General features: G+C 41.2%; 1 protein-coding gene and 1 long non-coding RNA gene across 5 annotated transcripts in view; one reads left to right on the forward strand and one right to left on the reverse strand.

The window, feature by feature from the left end:
• The window catches only part of LOC309353434, a 37,314-nt gene extending 17,353 nt beyond the window's left edge, over positions 1-19,961 (reverse strand). For both annotated transcript variants that reach the window (XR_014161848.1, XR_014161849.1), the window contains exons 1-2: positions 19,770-19,961; positions 418-492 (exon numbers count right to left, since the gene is read on the reverse strand). This is a non-coding gene — a long non-coding RNA (uncharacterized lncRNA). The remainder of the gene's footprint in view (positions 1-417; positions 493-19,769) is intronic.
• Positions 1-20,253, forward strand: part of MALRD1 (MAM and LDL receptor class A domain containing 1) — a gene marked incomplete at its 5' end in the record, with an annotated part of 228,456 nt that overhangs the window by 132,218 nt on the left and 75,985 nt on the right. For all 3 annotated transcript variants that reach the window (XM_081931395.1, XM_081931397.1, XM_081931396.1), the window contains 3 exons: positions 3,485-3,665; positions 11,288-11,416; positions 17,254-17,415. In XM_081931395.1, coding sequence (XP_081787521.1) covers positions 3,485-3,665; positions 11,288-11,416; positions 17,254-17,415 — 472 coding nt within the window. The remainder of the gene's footprint in view (positions 1-3,484; positions 3,666-11,287; positions 11,417-17,253; positions 17,416-20,253) is intronic.

The raw sequence follows: 20,253 nt of genomic DNA on the forward strand, positions 1-20,253 counted from the left end.
CTCCCTCCTGGTCAATCGTTCAAAAGCTTTCTCCAACCCGAACATCATAGTGACTGATGCCTTGGAGACATCAGCACACTTAGGGATCGGCAGAGTATTCGCAGTTTGTGGAACAGAACTCAGTAGCACAGCATTTTGGCTAATCTACGTTTATTTACATATAATACACTTGGAGCATTCTACTTTAGCTCCTTCCTCTTTCTCATCAGATAGCAAAGAGAGAAAGAACAAAGGACAATAGTCCCACTTCACATAACACAGTAATACCAAAACATCCTGTCTCCGTCACTTCCCACACTGTGGAATGAAAACATACACTGTCATGTGATAGACAACAATCCCATGACTGCAGACACGGGGAATGAATCTCCAACAGAAAGATGGCCATACTTAAGCTGGGAGTACATTTGCACTCACCATTCAGGAGAAAAGAGTACACTTGTTTTCTAGGGTCCAGCAGCAGAAAGCACCATGTTGCTGTGGAGTGAGGAGCTGTGTGTGCAGAGAGACAGAAGGAGACATAGTTAAGCAGGGGCAGACTTTTGGTCTTTCAAATTACAGCTGTGCCCTGTGTGATGCCAAAAATCTGCGTTCTCTGCCTATTGCATTTCATTCTGCTCAATTCACAACATCATAGTTGCGGTGACCTGCAGCACCCCCTAGGCTTGGTGCCCAGTGCGATAAGACTGGTCATGCTGCCCCAAATCCACCTTGTGAGTTAAGGCTGTGAGTGAAGAGACTGAGCCTTGAACAACAAACCCTCAGTTCTTCCAGTATATGATAATATTCACGGAATTTGTCTTTTTAAATACAGTTGGAATCCCTTTCTATTTTTTATTTAACACTGCACCACAATGAACCCTTTATTCCTTAAAATCACCTGCAAGATCCTTGGAGACCTCTCCAATGTGCATGCCCACCCTCCATTCTTATGGCATAATCTTATGGCATAATTGCAGACTGTCTTCGTTACATTGTCTAATAACAATGATCATATCCCTTGCTACCCTCCAGTTTTAATGTTGCATGAACTGGCGGCATTTCCCCCCCTTCAAATATATTGATAAACACATAGGACATGTTTAGGTACTAGAGTGTAGAGAGAAGTATGTAAGTAGCAGGCACTGTATTGCAAGCAACAAGTGCTGCCTTATGAGTAGCCTCTGTGCATGGAGTACTTTCTACCCATTTTACTTTCTACCAGCTGAGGTTGCTGCACCTCAAGCTGACAATTATACATGCTGTGGAGTGTGTGCCACTGTTCAAGCCTATCCCTCATGTCTACTCAAAGGTAAGTCCCACTGAATTCAATGGGACTTATTCCAGTCAAGTATGTGTATGACTGCAGTCCAAGAGGATGTAATACTCATTCAGTTAAATGTTTCAATCCACTTTAATGATACTGGTTGTAGGCCAAATGTGGCCTTGACATGAATAATGAATGGATTTTTAGCATTCCAAGTGAGGAAGGTTCAGAAGTCATTGTAGGCAAATTTGTTGTGTAAGGCAACATTGATTTTCATTGGCATTTGTATTGTTTCTATAGCTAAGTACTAATTGGGGCCTTGTTTGTTTTAGTTTGCTGTTCATCATCCCATAGCTGCCAAATCAACTGCACATAAGAGAGACCTAGAGCAAAGGCTATGTATTCAGAAAATCTGTGTTCACTCCCTGGAATTGACTGCACTAGTAGAAGTGTTTTATATATCTCTATCTACACACATAGTGGAATCAGTTAAATTGTGCTGTTCATGTGCCGTTGAATTAATGTTGACTTGAGCATGTGCATAGGAGTAGTCTGCTGGTTGCATATTTGAACTACATAGTGCTATCTTTTTTTGCCGGATATTACAACTATAAATATATTATGCTGAGTATAACCATGTTAAATATTTATTCTAAAATTATGCATTTTAGCTATTGAGTTTGTGGTCACCAGTGCCAGGTAGGGATCAGTCTATTTCCAGTGACTGTAAAATTCACATTCATTCGTAAGTCCCTTTTTGTCTTCTGGTGTCTTTGACACCGTTTAACTAACTGATCTATCTGGTCAGGTGCCCTTATCTATTACTTGTTAAGTTGTATTTTTAAGTAGTATGTGATTCTGGATTCTTGCCTTAATATGGGGTTGTTCCCTTGTAGTCCTATAGTTGTAGTAAAATATAATCTAGCCCTTGGGTTGCATCCTGTCAGAGCACTTTACCCCAAAGTTGGAGGCTTTGTGAGGATTGCCTATTTGTGTGAATCTCCTATGTACACAATACAGAAAATGTTAACAAAATCAGTAGTGTATTTTCAGACCAAAAAAAGATTGCCTCCAGGCGCTGCATAATATATTTTACTTTTGTGGCACCTTAAATTGCGGGTGTTGTGTAACCCAGCCGTAGCTTTGCCATGTAATAAGAAAATTTGCTCATTTTAGCTGCTTGGATGATTTGAAGCCTGAAAAAGTAGCAGCTGGGAAAGGCATCAAGAATGATGTAACACTTTTGAAAATAGGTCCTGTATGTGACAATTTGTACTTAACTGTCGGTACATTGAAGAATCAGATTTATCATCACCATCTGTTTATTTATATGCACTTTGCCGCAAAAATTTGCCCAAGTGGCTCACAATGTACCAAACAAACAACAATAATATCTCAATTCAAAAAGCAAGAACAAAATAATAATCATGTAAATAAATCCATACATGATCTAAAACAACATATAAAACAATACAAATATGCTAACCTAATGTAACAGCTTAAAAGTACAGATTAGAGAGAATAATGTCCAAAACAATAGCAAAATGGTAGTGTACAAACCTTGGGGGAAAGTCATTGTTCCCTAAGGACATTTCACAGAAACTTACTATAATTAGCTTACATGTATTGAATGGTAGGAACACCTCTCACTTGTGGCAACCTTTACTCCCAGCTCTTACCTGGGTCTCCTCTCTGTCATTACCCTGAATCTCACATGCACAGGTAAAGATTTCCAGTCCTCCTTCAAGACCCACATAACCCCTTCCTGAAAGTTTGACTTGATTATAAAAGTTGTGTTGCGTGTAATGCAACAGTGAAAGTAGAAGATGCCTGAGTGAGTTACATCATTTCCCCGTTCATCAGGAATCTTGTGCAATGTGACCCTTTGCACATTCACCCATGGATGTTTACGTTCTCTCTTTTCGTGAACCAAGGACAGTGGTTGCATGACTCACTTGCACATTCCCTTTCAGTTTTTATTCTCTGCTGTAGGTCAGGGGTTGCCAACATGGCACCCTCCAGTTGTTGTTGGACTGCAACTCCAAACACATCCAGCCACTATGGCCAGTGGTCAGGGATGTTTGTGGTGGTACCTTGCAGATGATGACTAGCCCTGCTTTAACTAACAGTGTTTCTTGTAGCTTTCACTTTCTTTTACCCACATTTCATACTCACGGCAGGTGCAAATTCAGCCTTCTGAGTTTTGCATTCACTTAAGCTTTATTCTTTTCTTTTAAGACTAAGAGTGGTCTTTCAAAGGTTTGGAGTGATTCTGGAGACTATGGTGGCCTTTGGAAGAAAGCAGAAATACATCTGGGGAAGCTGAGAAATTTTGAAGTTCTGTTTGAAGGCATACGGATCAAGGATCTTGGAGGAGGAGCAGCAATAGATGACATTGTATATGAGAACTGCAGCACAGGTAAGGACTTCTTACTTAAAATGGTATGTGCTGAAAAAATAAATGCATAGAAATGTTTTTTTTTAAGCAATGCAATAATGGTCAGGTTCACACATAACACTAAGCCAAGTTCATTGTCTTACTTTGTTCAACTCATCAACTCGAGCAGTTTCAAGAAGCATAAAGGGTAAAGGGACCCCTGAAAATTAGGTCCAGTCGTGTCCAACTCTAGGGTTGCGGCGCTCATCTCACTTTATTGGCTGAGGGAGCCAGCGTACAGTTTCTGTGTCATGTGGCCAACATGACTAAGCCGCTTCTGGCGAACTAGAGCAGTGCACGGAAACACCGTTTACCTTCCTGCCGGAGTGGTACCTATTTATCTACTTGCACTTTGACGTGCTTTTGAACTGCTAGGTTGGCAGGAGCAGGGACCGAGCAACGGGAGCTCACCCCGTCACGGGGATTCGAACCGCCGACCTTCCGATCAGCAAGTCCTAGGCTCTGTGGTTTAGAAGATGCCTGAGTGAGTTACATCATTTCCCCGTGCATCAGGAATATTGTGCAATGTGACCCTTTGCACATTTACCCATGGTGTGTTTAACCCACAGCGCCACCTGCGTCCCTTTCAAGAAGCATAGGCCTTCAGAATATTAAATAATAAATTTACATCTTATTAAAAAATAAAATCACAGCTATATTTTGCTGTTTGGTGGTTATGACAGTGTCTTTACCTTCTATCCCAGGAATAGCTAACATGGTGCCCTCCAGGTGTGGTGGACTACAATTCCTCTCATTGCTGCCCATTGGAATGTAGTCCAAAACCTATGGTGAGCACCACTTTGCCCCCTCCTGTTCTATCTCCTCTGCATTATTCTCATACATGGATGCCCAAACATTAGCCTTCTTGTCTCACGTGTCTGCTACCATATTCTTGGGGTGTGATTTACTCTATAGCAAGAAACAGAAATTCGCAGAAATGTAGAAAGGCAGATTCAGATATTATGACTTTATGACAAATCTATGGTCGCAGATGGGATTATCTGTATCTTAATGTCTTCACCAACAAATCTTTCCAATTGTGTGTGGATCCTCCTGCCAAGGCTTTAGTGCCCACAGGCAGAATTCTCTAAGAGTCAATATAATTTGTTAAGCTTGTTTTATGTCAGAATCAACACAAATCTTATGATTAGCCCTGGCTGAGTAAAAATCCCCACAGATTTTTGAATTGATAGCACACCTTATTTGATACGACTTCTCGCTACTGCCTGAGGAAATGCTTTATCAACTTTCCCCCAGAAACAGCTGTCCATAGCCACACATGTTACTGATGGTATGGTGCTGTTCCTATATCTAATCAGCTGGCAAAACACCCTGATACAAAAATACCTGAAAATGAAAGTGCTTATCAAATGTATTTTGAGGAATCCTGCTAAGCTTTATTGCTCTTTGATAGAATTCTACTTCCAAGAAATCTTTCTGAACTTGCACTTAAATAAATAAATATACATTTTGTTCATCCCATGGATCCAAGACCTTAGTTCCAAGTTCTTCACTTTCTGTTCCTGAACAGTTTTTAAACTATGGCAGTTGCCTTTATAGAAAAGTGGAAAGGGGAATCACTGAGGGCACAACCCACAAAGGATGTTTTCTTCTGTAAGATCCCTTTAGATAAAAGGTTACCCTCTGAATTCAAAGGCAGTTTGGTTACTAAACGCTTTACGGCTTTTAAAGAAGGGAATTGTTGGTGCAATAATCTACTGCATGTGGCATTTTCCCTTTAAGTAGTTCTCCTGTCAGAGAAAGAGTTCATTCATCAGTCATCCTTTTTATTAGTGATTTAACATTCACACCTCCTCTTCTTTGCCTCCTCCTTCATTTAATACAGGCTGTGCATCTTCAGAACACAGTTCCTCATTATTCCTTAAGATAGGAAGAGCTACAGCTAATTAACTATTGTCCACAGTACATCTAATTCAAAGAAATGCAGGTTAAAAAGAAACCCAAATAAGCAAACAAAATATTAAAGCCTTCTTTTTCTGTTTGTTTTCCTCCCTTTAATTTCTTTTTATACTTAAAAGTGATCGTCCTTGCTTTCATTTGGATTCACAGGAGCAGAATTCATAGAAACAATATAACCTTCAAAGAAACAACATAACCTTCAAAGAAACAATATAGCATCAAGAGAAAAAGAGGGAGAGGGAGAGAGATACCTGCCTTTAGAATTTTTTTTGTTTCATTGCAACACTTTATTCACCTCCTGATTCACATCCACACTCAAAAGTTCTCTATTTTGAAAGTAGTGTGTCAATGGCTATCTCAAAAACATAGCATGACAGCACTTACCGGTATATGTTAAGTATTTTTAGAACTCTTCCCAATTTTAACTTTGAAGTCTACCACAATAATTTAAAAGCTGGTAAAATATTTGCATGGCTAGCCATTTAATCATAATAATAATCCTTCTTGAGAGTGTGCCACAGACATGGTCCAAGATTCATAAGTTTTGATTTTTATCATATGCACTGAATCACAGCACCTGTGCGTGGCTGGCAATTTTTTCCCCTGTTGGCTACTTCAATTCTTCCCACTGTGAGTGATGCTTTGTGCTAACATGATTACATTTGGTATCTGTCCCCAGTGTCATTGATCATTTGCTGTGGGTGAAATTTTTTCAGACTGTTACAAACTATTCAGGGCTTGCTCATCAATAGTATATTATAAATGCAGAAGGCCCAGCAGGGGGCTGACATGATTACTAAGAGAAGAAAAAAGAGAGAGCAGCACATATTAACAGAGAAAGGAGAAAGCCCAGGCCAGGATTGTACAGACATGGTTTGTTTTATAAACGTCATATAAAATATCATGTACCCATTAAAAGTATTCTAATAGATTTTAACCTACTAAAACTATTCAGCTACCAATTTCACCCAGCACTTAGCATTTATACATTGCTGCTGCTCTCTATGCATTCAAAGCACTTAAGATTATCTCAGGAATCCATACAACAAACAGTAAGGAAAATGAAAAGCATCACAATAGCAGTGAAGGACATTGATATTACAGCTTTTTATATTGATCATCAGGCAGGAGTATATTTTAGCAAGTTTTGCATATACAATTTCCCCACAAGGCTTCTCACAAGAGGATCCCAACTGTTCATTTTGTATTTGAGGCATAATTATAGTTTCTTTTCCACCCCAAAAAAACTTTTATAGAAAAGCATTGAATAGAATTAAATCATAATTTATCATTTACCAAGGGGAAAAATTAGCAATTTCAAGAAAGGCCACACAGTTATTCCAAGGATAACTTTTTAAAACTAAGAGTAATTATTTGCATTACGGGGGGTGGGGGTGGCAAGAAGGGAATGCTGGGAGAAATGAAAGAGAAGCTATCCATGTCCTCCTTGCTGTACTCAAACATCCTCTTCTATTCCTCGACTGGCTTGTGTGAGAGAGATACGGGATGAAGAGCCTGCAAATATCCCACAGTAACTTCCCACAATGCATTTCACTCCTAGTACCTTGTGTTGTTTTAAACAAGAAGATCCAGCTTCCGTGTAGTAATTTAGAATGGATATTTCATCAACAAGCAAACACCCATATATGCACAACAGCCATCAGCTGAACTTAACCTTCTCTAACTGAACAAGCTAATGACACGCTTGCTCTTTAAAGTCTATTTAGCTTAAAGATACAGTAACAGATATCATCATGGGTTTGTGTGTGCAAAGGGGACTGCAGAACAGAAGAGAGGAGGAGCCACAGAAATGGGAGTGGCGGAGTTAATAAAATGAAAGAGAAGGGATAAAGGTGAAAAATGGGTTGCAAAAGGGGGTTGCAAAATGGTTGGAAGAGTCGGCATGGAAATGGAGGTAAAGATGAAAACAGAAGTACAAACAGAGCTGCATAATAGGAGGGGAAGGTGGCACCATAATTCGACTAAAGGTGAAAGGGGTTGTTGCAATAGGGTAGTTGCAATTGGAAGTGGGGTTCCACACAAGGAAGGAGGGACACGGGCATAGGAGTGAAGGTGAAAGCAGTGCAGTATAACAGAAGAGAGAAGTGGGTTAAAAAATAGGCTTGAGGAGGTGAAAAGGGGATTGGTAGTTGCATAGGGTAGGAAGGGGAAAGTCTAGGGAATGTGAGGGGAGCTGGTAAGCAGAGTAAGCAGGGGACAGAGCCCTCTCTCCAAATACAGTGGTACCTCGGGTTAAGTACTTAATTCGTTCCGGAGGCCCGTTCTTAACCTGAAACTGTTCTTAACCTGAAGCACCACTTTAGCTAATGGGGCCTCCTGCTGCTGCTGTGCTGCCGGAGCACGATTTTTGTTCTCATCCTGAAGCAAAGTTCTTAACCCAAGGTACTATTTCTGGGTTAGCAGAGTCTGTAACCTGAAGCGTATGTAACCTGAGGTACCACTGTAAATATATGTAGGTTGCAACATGAGTCAAACAATGATGGGATTGAACTAAGGGGTTGGCTGTCCACAGCTTGTGCAGCTCTTTCAGTGCCTTGGCATTCCTCTATAGTTCAAGAGCTCCCCATAGTTTACCTTGCAAGGACACTTGAGAAGCGCAGCAGGCGAAAACAGGGAATGCATGCAAGTGCTATACCGCCTCATTAGATTTCTTTGTCATTGCGCTTTCTGTTACTCCAACATGTTACTCTTGGCTGGTTCAGAGCAAACTAGTTGAATTATATTTGGGGAAACAAATTTTATTTTATTTTTTTCTCCGGCATCCTTTTTAGTTTGTTCAGTTTATCTTGTTTTTGTAAAAGTATCCTGAATTTAAAATGAAGAAATGCTCCTAATTATGACAAACACTATTCTGAGTGAAAACCATTTCCTTCCTTCCTTAATGAAATGTCAGCATTCAGCCAAGGGCTGAAAAACTGGTAAAGGGATACCTTGCATTTAGTAGGGACGGGGGAGAAGCTTGGTTTAAATCGCAAATTCACAGTTAAAGAAACTTTCGCACAAACTGAAATACAACTAAACTTCTCTGGAACTTCTCTTAATTTTGTAATGCAGTTCTCTAACCAACACATGTGTATATTAGGGGAATAGCTCTGGGAAGCATGAAGGCAATTGCTCTTGCCTGCTGTTGCTTTTGTATTTAATGTACGTAACCCCTAAACTTGGATAGTTCATATTGTCATTTCATACAGTCCACAAGTAAAGCCAAAGATTAATTTCTCCACATTGAAAGAGGAAAATGTCCTCTATTCATTTGAATTCATTGCCCACCTTGGAGTGCTGAGGTTGGGATTCAAGTGTGTTTCAAGATCCCACACCTGAGGTACCATCTTCTCCTCTGTTGCTGATATTTGTGTGTTGCCTTGTCCTTACATCTCCAGTCGTAGTAGTACAGTTGGCATTCCTGGTATGTTTGTATCTTCAGCCCAGAAGCAGAATATCTTAATACAATTGTTAGCAATAAAGCATTTCCACTTTGCTGGCTCACTTTGGATACACATCGCTCTTTCAACCGTTTATCCAGCACCAAGTTCTCTCTTGTGAATGCTTAAGTTTTATGAACAGGGTGATGTAGCCCCATGTTGTGCACTTCGATAGGTGTGATGTGTGTTCTATGGCTCAGTCAATATGCTTGTGGGGTGCCTTGGCTCGCTGACATTTGTTAGAAGAACCACATACCTGAATTCACCAGAAGTGGTGATTGTAGCCGAGTGTGATCACCTGGAATCAGGGGGAGGGGCTGTCTTTTGGCTTCCTGCACAGCCAGTGGATGATGTCAGCTCCTCTGCTGACCACAGGAGTGGTCAGGAGTCACCTGCAAAATTCAAATGGGAAATGGCCTATTATGGCCAGGAAAGGAGGATAAAAGTCCGCTGCACTTTTTCCTAGCAGCGCACTCCAAGTTGGCTTTAGGTGTCTTTATTATGTCCTTCCATGCCCCCTGCCCCGGCTGGCCTTTATGACTAACTGTACGTGATCCTTCAATATTATCCTCCATCATGGCTTTTGGGTTGGAGAGGGAGGAGGTTGTCGGGTGTAATCTTGAGCTATCAGTTGATTTCAAAGTGAGTCTTTTAAACTTGTTTGCAGGTCTATTATAGCCTCATTCAGGCATCTGCCTGAACATGCATGGGAGCAGGGGTGCACATGCAAGTTCAGCCACCAACTTCTCTGGGTACTTGGGCTCCTCTTAGACTTTTACATGTATAGCACAGCAGTTTGCCAAAGCTTCTAAGTGCATTAGGTTGAACATGCTTGGGAAATTCCCCAGGATTGGAAATTCTGGCTGATCCTGCGACGTTTTCTTAGTGTGTTAAACCAAGCACACTTTGAAATCCCTTCAGACCTTCACACTAAACAAATGAAGATATTGAGATATGTGTATCTGAGTCAGATTTTATGGTAGGCCATTTTTTTCTTGCCTTCAGTATTTCAGTGTGCAATGGGTTTAAAATTTCTTGTACACCCTAGTCAGCATATCATCATCATCATCTTCATCATTATCATCATCACCATCATCCCATTTTTTTTTATTACCAAGCATGTTTTATTTAAAGTTTTGCTTTCAAGATATAGCATAAGTGTAAAACAAAAGTAGGGTTTGTTCAACATACTAACTGGAATGCAGTACTTGCATTTAACTTTCTGCTCAATTATTTTCACTGATTATATTTGCTTGCTAGTTTGAGCAACCAGGAGACTACCTTGCTGGGTGTTTGTGTGTGTCCTAAGCTTTATTTTCCTCCTGCCCCCACCTTTCCTCAACTATACAGGAGCTGGAGTTGGCAAAAGAGAGATTTCCTGATTTACTCAAACTGTTGTTGTTGTTTAGTCGTTTAGTCATGTCCGACTTCGTGACCCCATGGACCAGAGCATGCCAGGCACTCCTGTCTTCCACTGCCTTCTGCAGTTTGGTTAGACTCATGCTGGTAGCTTCGAGAACACTGTCCAACCATCTCGTCCTCTGTCGTCCCCTTCTCCTTGTGCCCTCCATCTTTCCCAACATCAGGGTCTTTTCCAGGGAGTCTTCTCTTCTCATGAGGTGGCCAAAGTATTGGAGCCTCAGCTTCATGATCTGTCATTCCAGTGAGCACTCAGGGCTGATTTCCTTAAGAATGGATGCGTTTTATCTTCTTGCAGTCCATGGGACTCTCAAGAGTCTCCTCCAGCACCATAATTCAAAAGCATCAATAGTCCTCTGTTCTGCATTGCAAATGGCACTGAGAACTCCATAATCTTGAAAACTCATGATGCAATGGTGGAGGCGGTGCCTTTGGGAAACAGGAGGAACTTTATGTCCAAGTTTGTGTATGCATATTGGGCTTCTCGTCATTGCTGCCTTTGTTCTATGTATTTTTGTCTTTACTGGCAATGAATGTTATCATACCCCCCATGCATCTGGAGACCAAGCAAGCCAAATGAAGCGTTGCCCTCATGCTGAATTGAATTTCAGTCTGCTTAAAGCTTCTCATCCATTAAGCTCTGAATATGGGCAATAGAGCAGTCTAGGCAGGTACAAGCCATCATTAAAAGTGAGCGGGATTGAATAACATCTGTTGGAAGCAGAAAATCACTAAAGTGATGGTGCACAATGGGTAAACAAATCAAAAAGGGCATTCTTTGATTTAATTAAAGTATTGATTTAGCTGTCCTGTTGGTTCCAGTTGGAGAAGATTCTGGGGTGTGCCCTACTGTTACCGACTTCGTATGTTGGAACAAGAAGTGCATTGAATCTCACCTTGTTTGTGACTACAAAGCTGACTGCAAAGACTTGTCTGATGAAGCTGATTGCAGTAAGTACTTCTATCTCTCTGCATTAATGTTAGCTGCTTTTTTTAAAGCTTAAGTGCTATAAAATAGCTACTCAGGACAGGATTGTTATGAACATGTTGCTTCTGAGCTGGTTCCCCTTGACTTTTTCTTCTTCCTATATCTGGATACATTTGCTACACCAAAGAGGCTGCAATCCTATGACCACTTTCTTGGGAATAAGCCTAGGAAAGTCAACTAAAGTGGCCCTCCCCAGGCCACAGTTGGAAGTTCCATCTGCTCCCCACTTGGCTTCAGGACAGAACTTCCACTGAGACACCTTTAGGGGTTGTATCTTGAGAAGTTGCACGAGCTTGGGGTTGGGGTGGTGCACCATGTCACCTCGCACCCAAAAATAAACTAAAGATTCCACTCAGGGCTTTATCTGCTAGACAAGATGGCACAATCACAGCCAGCTTTTATCCTCCAGCAGCGGACCAGAGTGAACACTTGTTCACTCCGGTCTGCCACCCAAGTCCTGCCCCCCACCAGGCTCTGATTGGCTAAAATATTCAGAATTCTGGCGGGCTATGCCATCATCCCCCACACCTGGCTGAGGAGGATCCCAACGTCTGGCTGCAAGGGCGAAAGGACTTTTCCACTCCCAGGGTGCCATGCCCGACCACAACTGCCCACCCAAATTTCGGTAAGCGACCCATATTAAACAAACTGATGTAGAAGAAAAATATGCTATATAATGCTAATATTTTAAAAACTTTGCCAATTCATTTCTTTTAAAAAATTTAAATACATTCCTTACTTCTGGGTAAGCATGTATATAATTGGACTGGTTCACTTGGCCTTTTGTACCTTCCGTTTCTCCAGGTTGGTAAATCATGTACCCCTCTCCTACTCAGTGAATGCATTTCTACTGTCTAGCATGACAGTGGGTGTAAATCTTCACAAAGTTTTGTATATTCTGATCTCACAGCAGCTATTCTTGCAGTGCTAATGGTAAGAGGTCAAAAAAGAATGAACTAGAAATGGATGAATCTGCAGTATGCATCATTTGGCATGTAGATGTCCAGAATTCTGCTGCACCCCATTTCCGAATTATTCTGTGGTTTTAAAAAGAAATACATGATTTAGAGGTAGAGAATGAGATTTTTAAAAAATGGTTTGGTATGGTTCATTATATTGGTAGGAGGTTATGCCTTGTTGGTTTGGCTGATGATATATCATGTGAACAACAAGTCGTGATTGTTGGCTTTGGGAACAATTAGTTGGTCTTTCATGCTTGATTCCAATTCCTGAGTAGGTATTTATAAAGTAGAATTAAATAAGATAATATGCTGTATCTGTGGTTTATAGTTTTGTTTCTTATTTCTTTTGGTTTAACCATGGTGATTACCATGGTCATGCCTAGCCATGCATAGAATTGATGTCCAGCACTCCAGCCTTTTGTTAGATAGATAGATAGATAGATAGAGATATAAATTATATTCCCTTTTCCCTTTAACCTCTGAATAAACTGACCAAGACTGGCTGTATCATTATTTTGCTATGTAAACCTGTCTTAAATGCACCAGTCCATTTCAGTTTGGTCTCAGTGGCCTGCCATAAACAAAATGGTTGGGATGTGCTCAGGTGAAGAGGAAGCAGAAATAGAGGTTAACCACCGAAATGGCTACATGTTAAGGAGCTCCTACATCAGAAATAACTGCATATTTTATTATCAATTTTCTGTAGAACTGATAAATCCAGATTAAATTAAGAAAAACAATGGGTTGATACTTGGATGATGATGACTTGGTGTGGATGGTGCAGAAAACTTACATGCACAAGCAACAAGGATTACACAATAAACTCCTGTCTGGAAGCCCCCAGTGTTTCCTTTTTAACCATTTGAACTTTAAAATATTTTCTTCTGCCTTCCAGTCAGACAGTCTCCCACAGTTGTTATGCCCCTTAAAAATCAGCAGTGGTAGTGATGTAGGGAAACTGCATGCGTACCTTGAAAGCACTTTCAATTTTGCTGAACGGCATTCAATTATGCATGGGTTTTATTAATAGCAGGCCTCGGTGCTGATGAACCATCTAGTCAAATGCCTTGGCATATTGAAATGAAAGCAATTTTAGAGACAAATGGAACAGTCCTTTCCCCGTCACCTGTAAATAGATTTGGTTTACATCAAAAAGAAAAGGATGTCAAGAAGGTGCAAACAGGCAGCTGACTTCATCGACCCAGCACATACTGCTCTTAAGTATTTATTGTAAACAATGCAAGCTGAATTACACTGGCAAGATATTGTGATTGAATTATTGTAGCCAGGTGATCTTTTTAGTAGTGATGAAATGGCAAGGCACAACATTTAAAGCATTTCAAAGTCTCATCCATTTCCGCGGTAGACAGAGATTATAAAAGAGTGGCCGCATTAGTCTGTTGCAGCAGAATTTGCAGAGTTTTGTGACACCTGGGAGACACATTTATCATGTCGTGAGCTTTGGGAGGCAAGAGCCTGCTTCATCAGCACAATACGGGAGGTGCTCAGTGCATCTGATAAAGAGCGCTGGAACTTGGGTTTGTCATAGACCCTGACAGTGAGTCTGACACTGATTCAAAGGAAGAAGCAATCCCATATCTGGTCCCCAGCAAAGACCTAGATACTGACATAGTAGACATGCTTTACAGGACCTGTTTGTTTGTTGCTTTTTTGGTATTCCTAAAAGGCCCTGTTGGTTCATGTGGTCTTGTTTGGTGGCACTGCAGCACAGCATAAACAATTGCAATAACTCCCACTGCTTGATAGCTGCCCTGATGAATAAAGTGAATAAAGCGCCTGGGCTCTGCTACCAGAAGCTCCCAGTTCAGTCCCCTGGTGCCAAGTAGAGGTCACTCATGTGAACCTTTCCCCATGCCTGGGGTGCCAGTTGGGTTGGGGGGCGGGAGCCCATTCTGTATTAGTCACATGCCCTCTCCTGCAGTATGGGACCTCACTATGTGGCAGTAGCTCTGACACTGCTGGCATTGTGTGAGAAGGGCACTTTAATCTCCGCTTGCTCCCAGTAGCTCCAAATTGTGGCTCTTGATTTTCTGACACTTATAGAAGAACTGTGCCTCTCAGGGCTGAAGTAGCACCCTTGTGACTACCTGGGTGGCATGGCAACAAGCTATGTCAATAGCGTTCACCTGGCATCTCCTGCATTCAGGTCTGAGCAGAGTCAACAATCCCATTTAGCCAAGAGTAATACTGCCCTGTTCATTCGGTTAGGAATACATTTAACAAGTACTACTGCAATTACTATGCTTTATGGTTTTGCATTGATCTGGCATGCTGAATAAATCTCTGTTGTTTCCTTTCTACAAGAGTGCTGGAGTATTCTATTGCATTGTTGGTTGTCGAAGATACCAAAAGTAATCCCACCTATTTAGATTGATTTCTTTTGCTCAAGCAAGCTGGTTTGTAATTGAAGACCAGATTAATTTATAGTCACATAATAAAAAGTGGGGAAATCGAGAGTTTTTCAGATACCAAAGGGAAAAAAATCAATTTAAATTAAAGTCTTTTCAAATTCAAGTTAGCTCTTTAAACTTTTTCAGTTACAAGAATGAACAAAATACACAGAAAACATTTGAGCCTTTAGCACTGCATCCCACATTTTGATCTAAGGTGCTTTCATGCATCACACATTTTCCCAAAATCCATTTCCAGTGTCTAAATAGAGAAATCATTTAGTCCGATGCCTGATATATGCGAGCACTTGCTCCTTAATAGACAAGCGAGTGTGTTGTCCTGCAAGTAGCTCTATTTTATCAAGCTATACATTCATTATTTTTGTTTTACTTTTTTTCCTTTGAAGGGCTGTTCACCCACAGGAAATGTCACTTGGGGGCTATAGCTGATGGTGAGCAGAATCTGAGGGCCGGCAAGGTTGCCTAGTTCTTTCCCTCTCTCGGCTGCCTCATTCCTTCTCTACCTTTCCCTTGTTCTCACTTGCCCAGCAATCCATTCCCAGAGGGACAGTCCTAGGAGCAAGAACAGGTCCACAGTGTTTGAAGTGCCAAATAACACTAAGACTCTTGTGGAATTAAGCCAAGGACCAGAGTGGTGCCTCTGGGAACCCTACAGACAGGACCTCCTATCCATGTGTGTGTGTGTTTTTTTTTAAAAAAGCATACATAAAAGTGGGAGAGTTTTGCAGTAAATGCATCGCTGTCAACATCTACTCACCAGCAGCAACAGCCCCCATATCAGAGACACAAAAACAGACCCTGCATGTACAAATGCCTGCCAGGACAGGATGCACCCAATGAAATGGAATCTAGTTTCCAACAGCTGATGCAAGAATAAATGGATTCAGAGAAAAGAAAGAATACTCTAAAACTGAACTAAATAAGTCAGTCAGTGAAGAAGGATCAAGATAGCAGGAGGAAAGATTCACATTCTTGTCAAAACAACAACAAGTGAATGAGAAACCAACTGGTTTGAATTCTCACACGTGTATAAGGAATCTTACACTTCCAACAGTGCAGATGCACCTGATCCAAATCTGGCTTCTGCCATAGGTCCTTTTGTATGTTAACTTCCCTCCATGGCACCCAATAACAGTGCAGTCCTCTACTCAGAAGTTTAATGGTGCTTACTCCCTGTGTGTTTAGGATTGCAGCAAAAGCCACCCACAATGATTATACCTTGTTACTAGGTCACAGCCAGGCTAGGGAAATGCCCAAGAGAATCCAAAGTCACATGTGTGAAATATTTGGTTTCTCTCAAGTCTGTCTTTTTGGGTGAAGGTCCAAACATTAGTTTTCTTCTTAGTATTTAAGCTGGCACATATTTCTGCTTTGCCTATGCAAAGACCTGCTTATATATCTCTCTCACCATCTGGAAAACCTGAGTGTTTCCCCCCAAAGCAGCAATACTTCTTTGCAGGGAGGTCATTTATCATCTTAACATATGTAAATTTGGATTTCTGCCGATGAAAGTTGCACCAGTTAACAAAGTTGTACTATCATTATTTTGAAAAATCTAATCATCATTTTTGACCTCCATCTGAACTGATGTGTCTCTCTGTAGTCTCCTTTTGTAAGCAGGTAAGACTCTTGCATTCGGCTGAGCTTCTGGAGACTCGTGGTGACTTCTTTCTTTGGCTTTTCATAAAGTTTCAAATGTTATTTTTACTATTTTAGTTGAATTATTTTAGTTTGTATGGATTGCTATCATTTTTATTTAATTAATTAATCAATTGATTTATTTTCTATACCGCCCTTCATCTAATTATCACAAGGTAATTTTCAATATAAAAATAATAATACACAACATAGTAACAAACAAAATTAATAACACACAGTTTAAAAGGCCATAGATTTCATTAGCCAAAGACCTGGGAGAAGAGGAATGTTTTTGCCTGGCATCTAAAGATATGTAATAAAGGTACCAGATGAGCTTCCCTGGGGAAAGCATTCCACAAGTGGGAAGCCACTACAGAAAAGGCCTGTTCTTATGTTGCTGCCCTCCTGACCTCTCACAAAGGAGGCACATGAAGAAGGGCCTCACATTATTATTGCAGGGTCCAGGTTGGTTCATATGGGGAGAGGCAGTCCTTTGTATTTTCAAATAGTTGTAAACCACTTTGTGAACAGACTTGTATTATTACAAGTAAATAAATAAATCAAGCATGGAGAACAGGATCTGACCAGTTTGACAGGTAGATGGGACTGTCCACTTGTGACCCATTTTCCCCATCCTACCCCCAATGGTGTGGAATTAAACCATGCAGGCACAAGACCCAATGATTGTTGGGCTATCAAAGCACCATCCTTGGCTTGAATGGAAGCTTCAATGATAATAAATAAATGTGGTTTTCTTTGTGTCACCAGGCCAATATACCACCGTCCCAGGAAGCTGTAACTTTGAAACACAAGGCCACGACTGGACTGCTGTGTGTGGATTTACGCAAGATCCTGAAGATGAATTTGACTGGGACATTCACAGCAAAGCTGTCATAGAACCAGGAGGTCCTCTCAAGGATCACACACCAGGTAATACGCTGTTTTGGGGAAATGATTGAAAGCTGTTATTCCTGAAACAGATATCCTCAAGCCATTTGCTGAATGAGCCAGGTCAGTGGTGGACACGAAATCAATTTTGTGTGCTGTGCAAGGAGGCAAACCACGGTGAGCAAATGCTACCAGGAACTAATTGGAAAATGCCAATGGATGTTTTGTTTTCTTTGGTGACAATACAAGCATAAATAAGACACCACAGAAGACAGAGGAGAGATGGGCAAAACAGAGTGCATTGGATTTTGCCTGACAGTGCTGCCTGAACGGGAATAAAATAAGACAGCCTGACGTGGCCATTTATCAGCTATTTTCATCATTGTTTTAGTTCACAACAGACAGTATAATTTTATAGGTTTTTCTTTTCAATGCAGCCCTGGTGATAGCATTCCCGATGCTCTGCTATGGTTGGGTGCATTTATTTATTCATCTCTTAAGAATGGGCTGCTAAATAATACATAAAGATACTAATTAATCAGAAATCCTTGGGAGAAAATACTGTTCTGGTAGATTAAATATGCCTTCTGTACATTTGCCTGCATTTTTTAAAATAAAAAAACCTGTTAATTAAAGTAGTTCTTGTAAACTTTTCCCCTTCTAGGCCTATTTTGATGAAGAATTAAGAGTAACAAATAGTGTAACAATTGTTGACTACAGTGGCAACTGGCGCATCCAATCTTCTGTTGTAGTAGGTTTATTTGTGCAAGTTGTCTAATGGATTTTCTAAATACTTCCATGGGTCATCACACAAGCATGATGAAGGAAGTATTTTGCTTTAATGGCTATAGCTGTCATTGAAAAAGAATTCAGCTGAGTCCAGCTGATTCACACATGCATCATTTGATCATCTCTTGATTACATACCACATGGCTCTCAGCTGAATGTGTGAAACTCTCTCCATAGAAAGATAGTGACAAGGCTCACTAAATACCTAGAAAGGCAGAACAGGATTACAGTAGCAGGTCTCCCCAACCCCTGTGTGTTCAAGTCAGGTACAGAGCCAAATGCACATAAGCTCTAGAGAAAGACGGTTCGCTGAATGAACCAAGGAGGTAAGGACTGCCACTGAACTGCCCTTCACATTTTCTGTGTACTATACTCTTGCCTGAATAGAGCTATTATTTTTGAGTTTACTGTGGATGACAAAAAGTTCTGGCTGTGGGGACAATTGTGGCGATACTAGAAGTATTTGTTGTTGCTGGCATCCGTCTGTCTTGAGAGACAATGGAGTTCGTCTCTGGGGGTGCATTAGCAGCACGGAAGCGACCTCCCCAGGGCAAAAGCCCGGGCAGTTCGTATGGAGGTCCCGGGCTGCCCAGACAACAGGACCCCCCTCTTGGCCTCACTGGTACAAAGGAAAGCAGAGCAATATGTTTGGCACCAGCTTGGATGCAGGAATTGCTGGAAGGAGGCACACAAGGCACCATCCAATCATCTTAAGGACTCTACTCCTGATTTGTGTAGGGTATACTCCTTAGCCTTTTCTTCTCCCAAAGATATCCTGCAAGGTTGTTGAGGTTTAGGACACAGTTTTCTTTCTCCTAGATGGGCTATCTTCCCAGGTTGGTGAGCCCCATCCGCTCCTCACTTTGCTCTAGAACATGTGCAGAAACATTAGTCAGGAAAAGTGATTAGACTGGCGTTTCAGTACTGTACAGGACAGTAGCTTTCGTACTCCCCCCCCCCCACGCCAGTTTCCCAGTTTCTCTCTACACTCTTTCCAAGACAGCTACTTGCCCCATGGCACAATATGGGGATCACTAATATTGCACAGCCAGTGGTGTTTTGTTCTTAGACAGTTGTGTGCTGGAACTCTTTAAATAAGGTAGAGATGGGGAAGCTTAGGATCAGAGGCCAAATCCATCCTTTCTAGCCTCTCTTATCCTACCTTCAGAACTATCTTCAGACCACACCCTTCACCAGTTTTGCTTTGCACCCTTCTTGAGTGCTTCTGCCTTCCTTGAACTCTGAACATGCTTCTTCCTTACCTGAATAGAGGACTGAGTATGAAGAAACTAACCTACTGTATAATGGGGAAATTTACACTCACCCCCTTTGCTTCTGACCCTGCCCACCACTGGAATGTGGTCTGCAGAAAGTTGCCCAGAAAGCAGTTTGGTGCTATGACTGAAAAACTTTCCTCAACCTGGAATAAGGGAATGAAAAACCATTAGATAACCTGCTTCAGGGAGTTCAAAGTGTTCTTCACCCTTCTTTGTGACAGTTGTCCAGTGGTATCTTTTTAGGGTATCTACTCATAGCCCAGGATAGGCAAGATCAACCCTGATAAAGTTATCTGCCAGAAACCAGGTTGGCTGATTCAGGATATATACCCATTGCCTATGCCAAAAGCTGACTTGCACCAGGAATCAATAAAAGTTGTAGCCATTTCAATCCCAAGCCGGTGTCGTGTCATTTTTGCTGCTTCTACACCTCCAACCGCCTCCCCGGTGGCCCGCTGTGCCTGGGTTTGCAAAGTTGATGGTTTCTATTATCCCACACAGAAGTGCGAGAGAGATGGTCTAAGGATGCTTTAGCTTCTAATGAAGTGCACTTGTTAGAACTTCCTTAGGTAGCTCTTTCTTTTGAACTAATCTCAAAGTCTTAATAGGTTTGTTTGCATTTCTTTTCCTGCAGAGGAATACCATCAGCATGACTCCATACAGACTGAGTACCGGATGCAAACATATTGTTCTAATTAAAGATAAGGATGAGGAATTTGAAGAAACAAGAGGGGCTTAATAAACCTAACAATATTTTGAAGAATTAAAAAATGCCATTGTGGAGACGATCTATATGTCTCTGTACTGAACGCCC

Source organism: Podarcis melisellensis (genome assembly GCF_964234715.1).
Source record: "Podarcis melisellensis genome assembly, chromosome: 12".
Taxonomy (NCBI): domain Eukaryota; kingdom Metazoa; phylum Chordata; class Lepidosauria; order Squamata; family Lacertidae; genus Podarcis; species Podarcis melisellensis.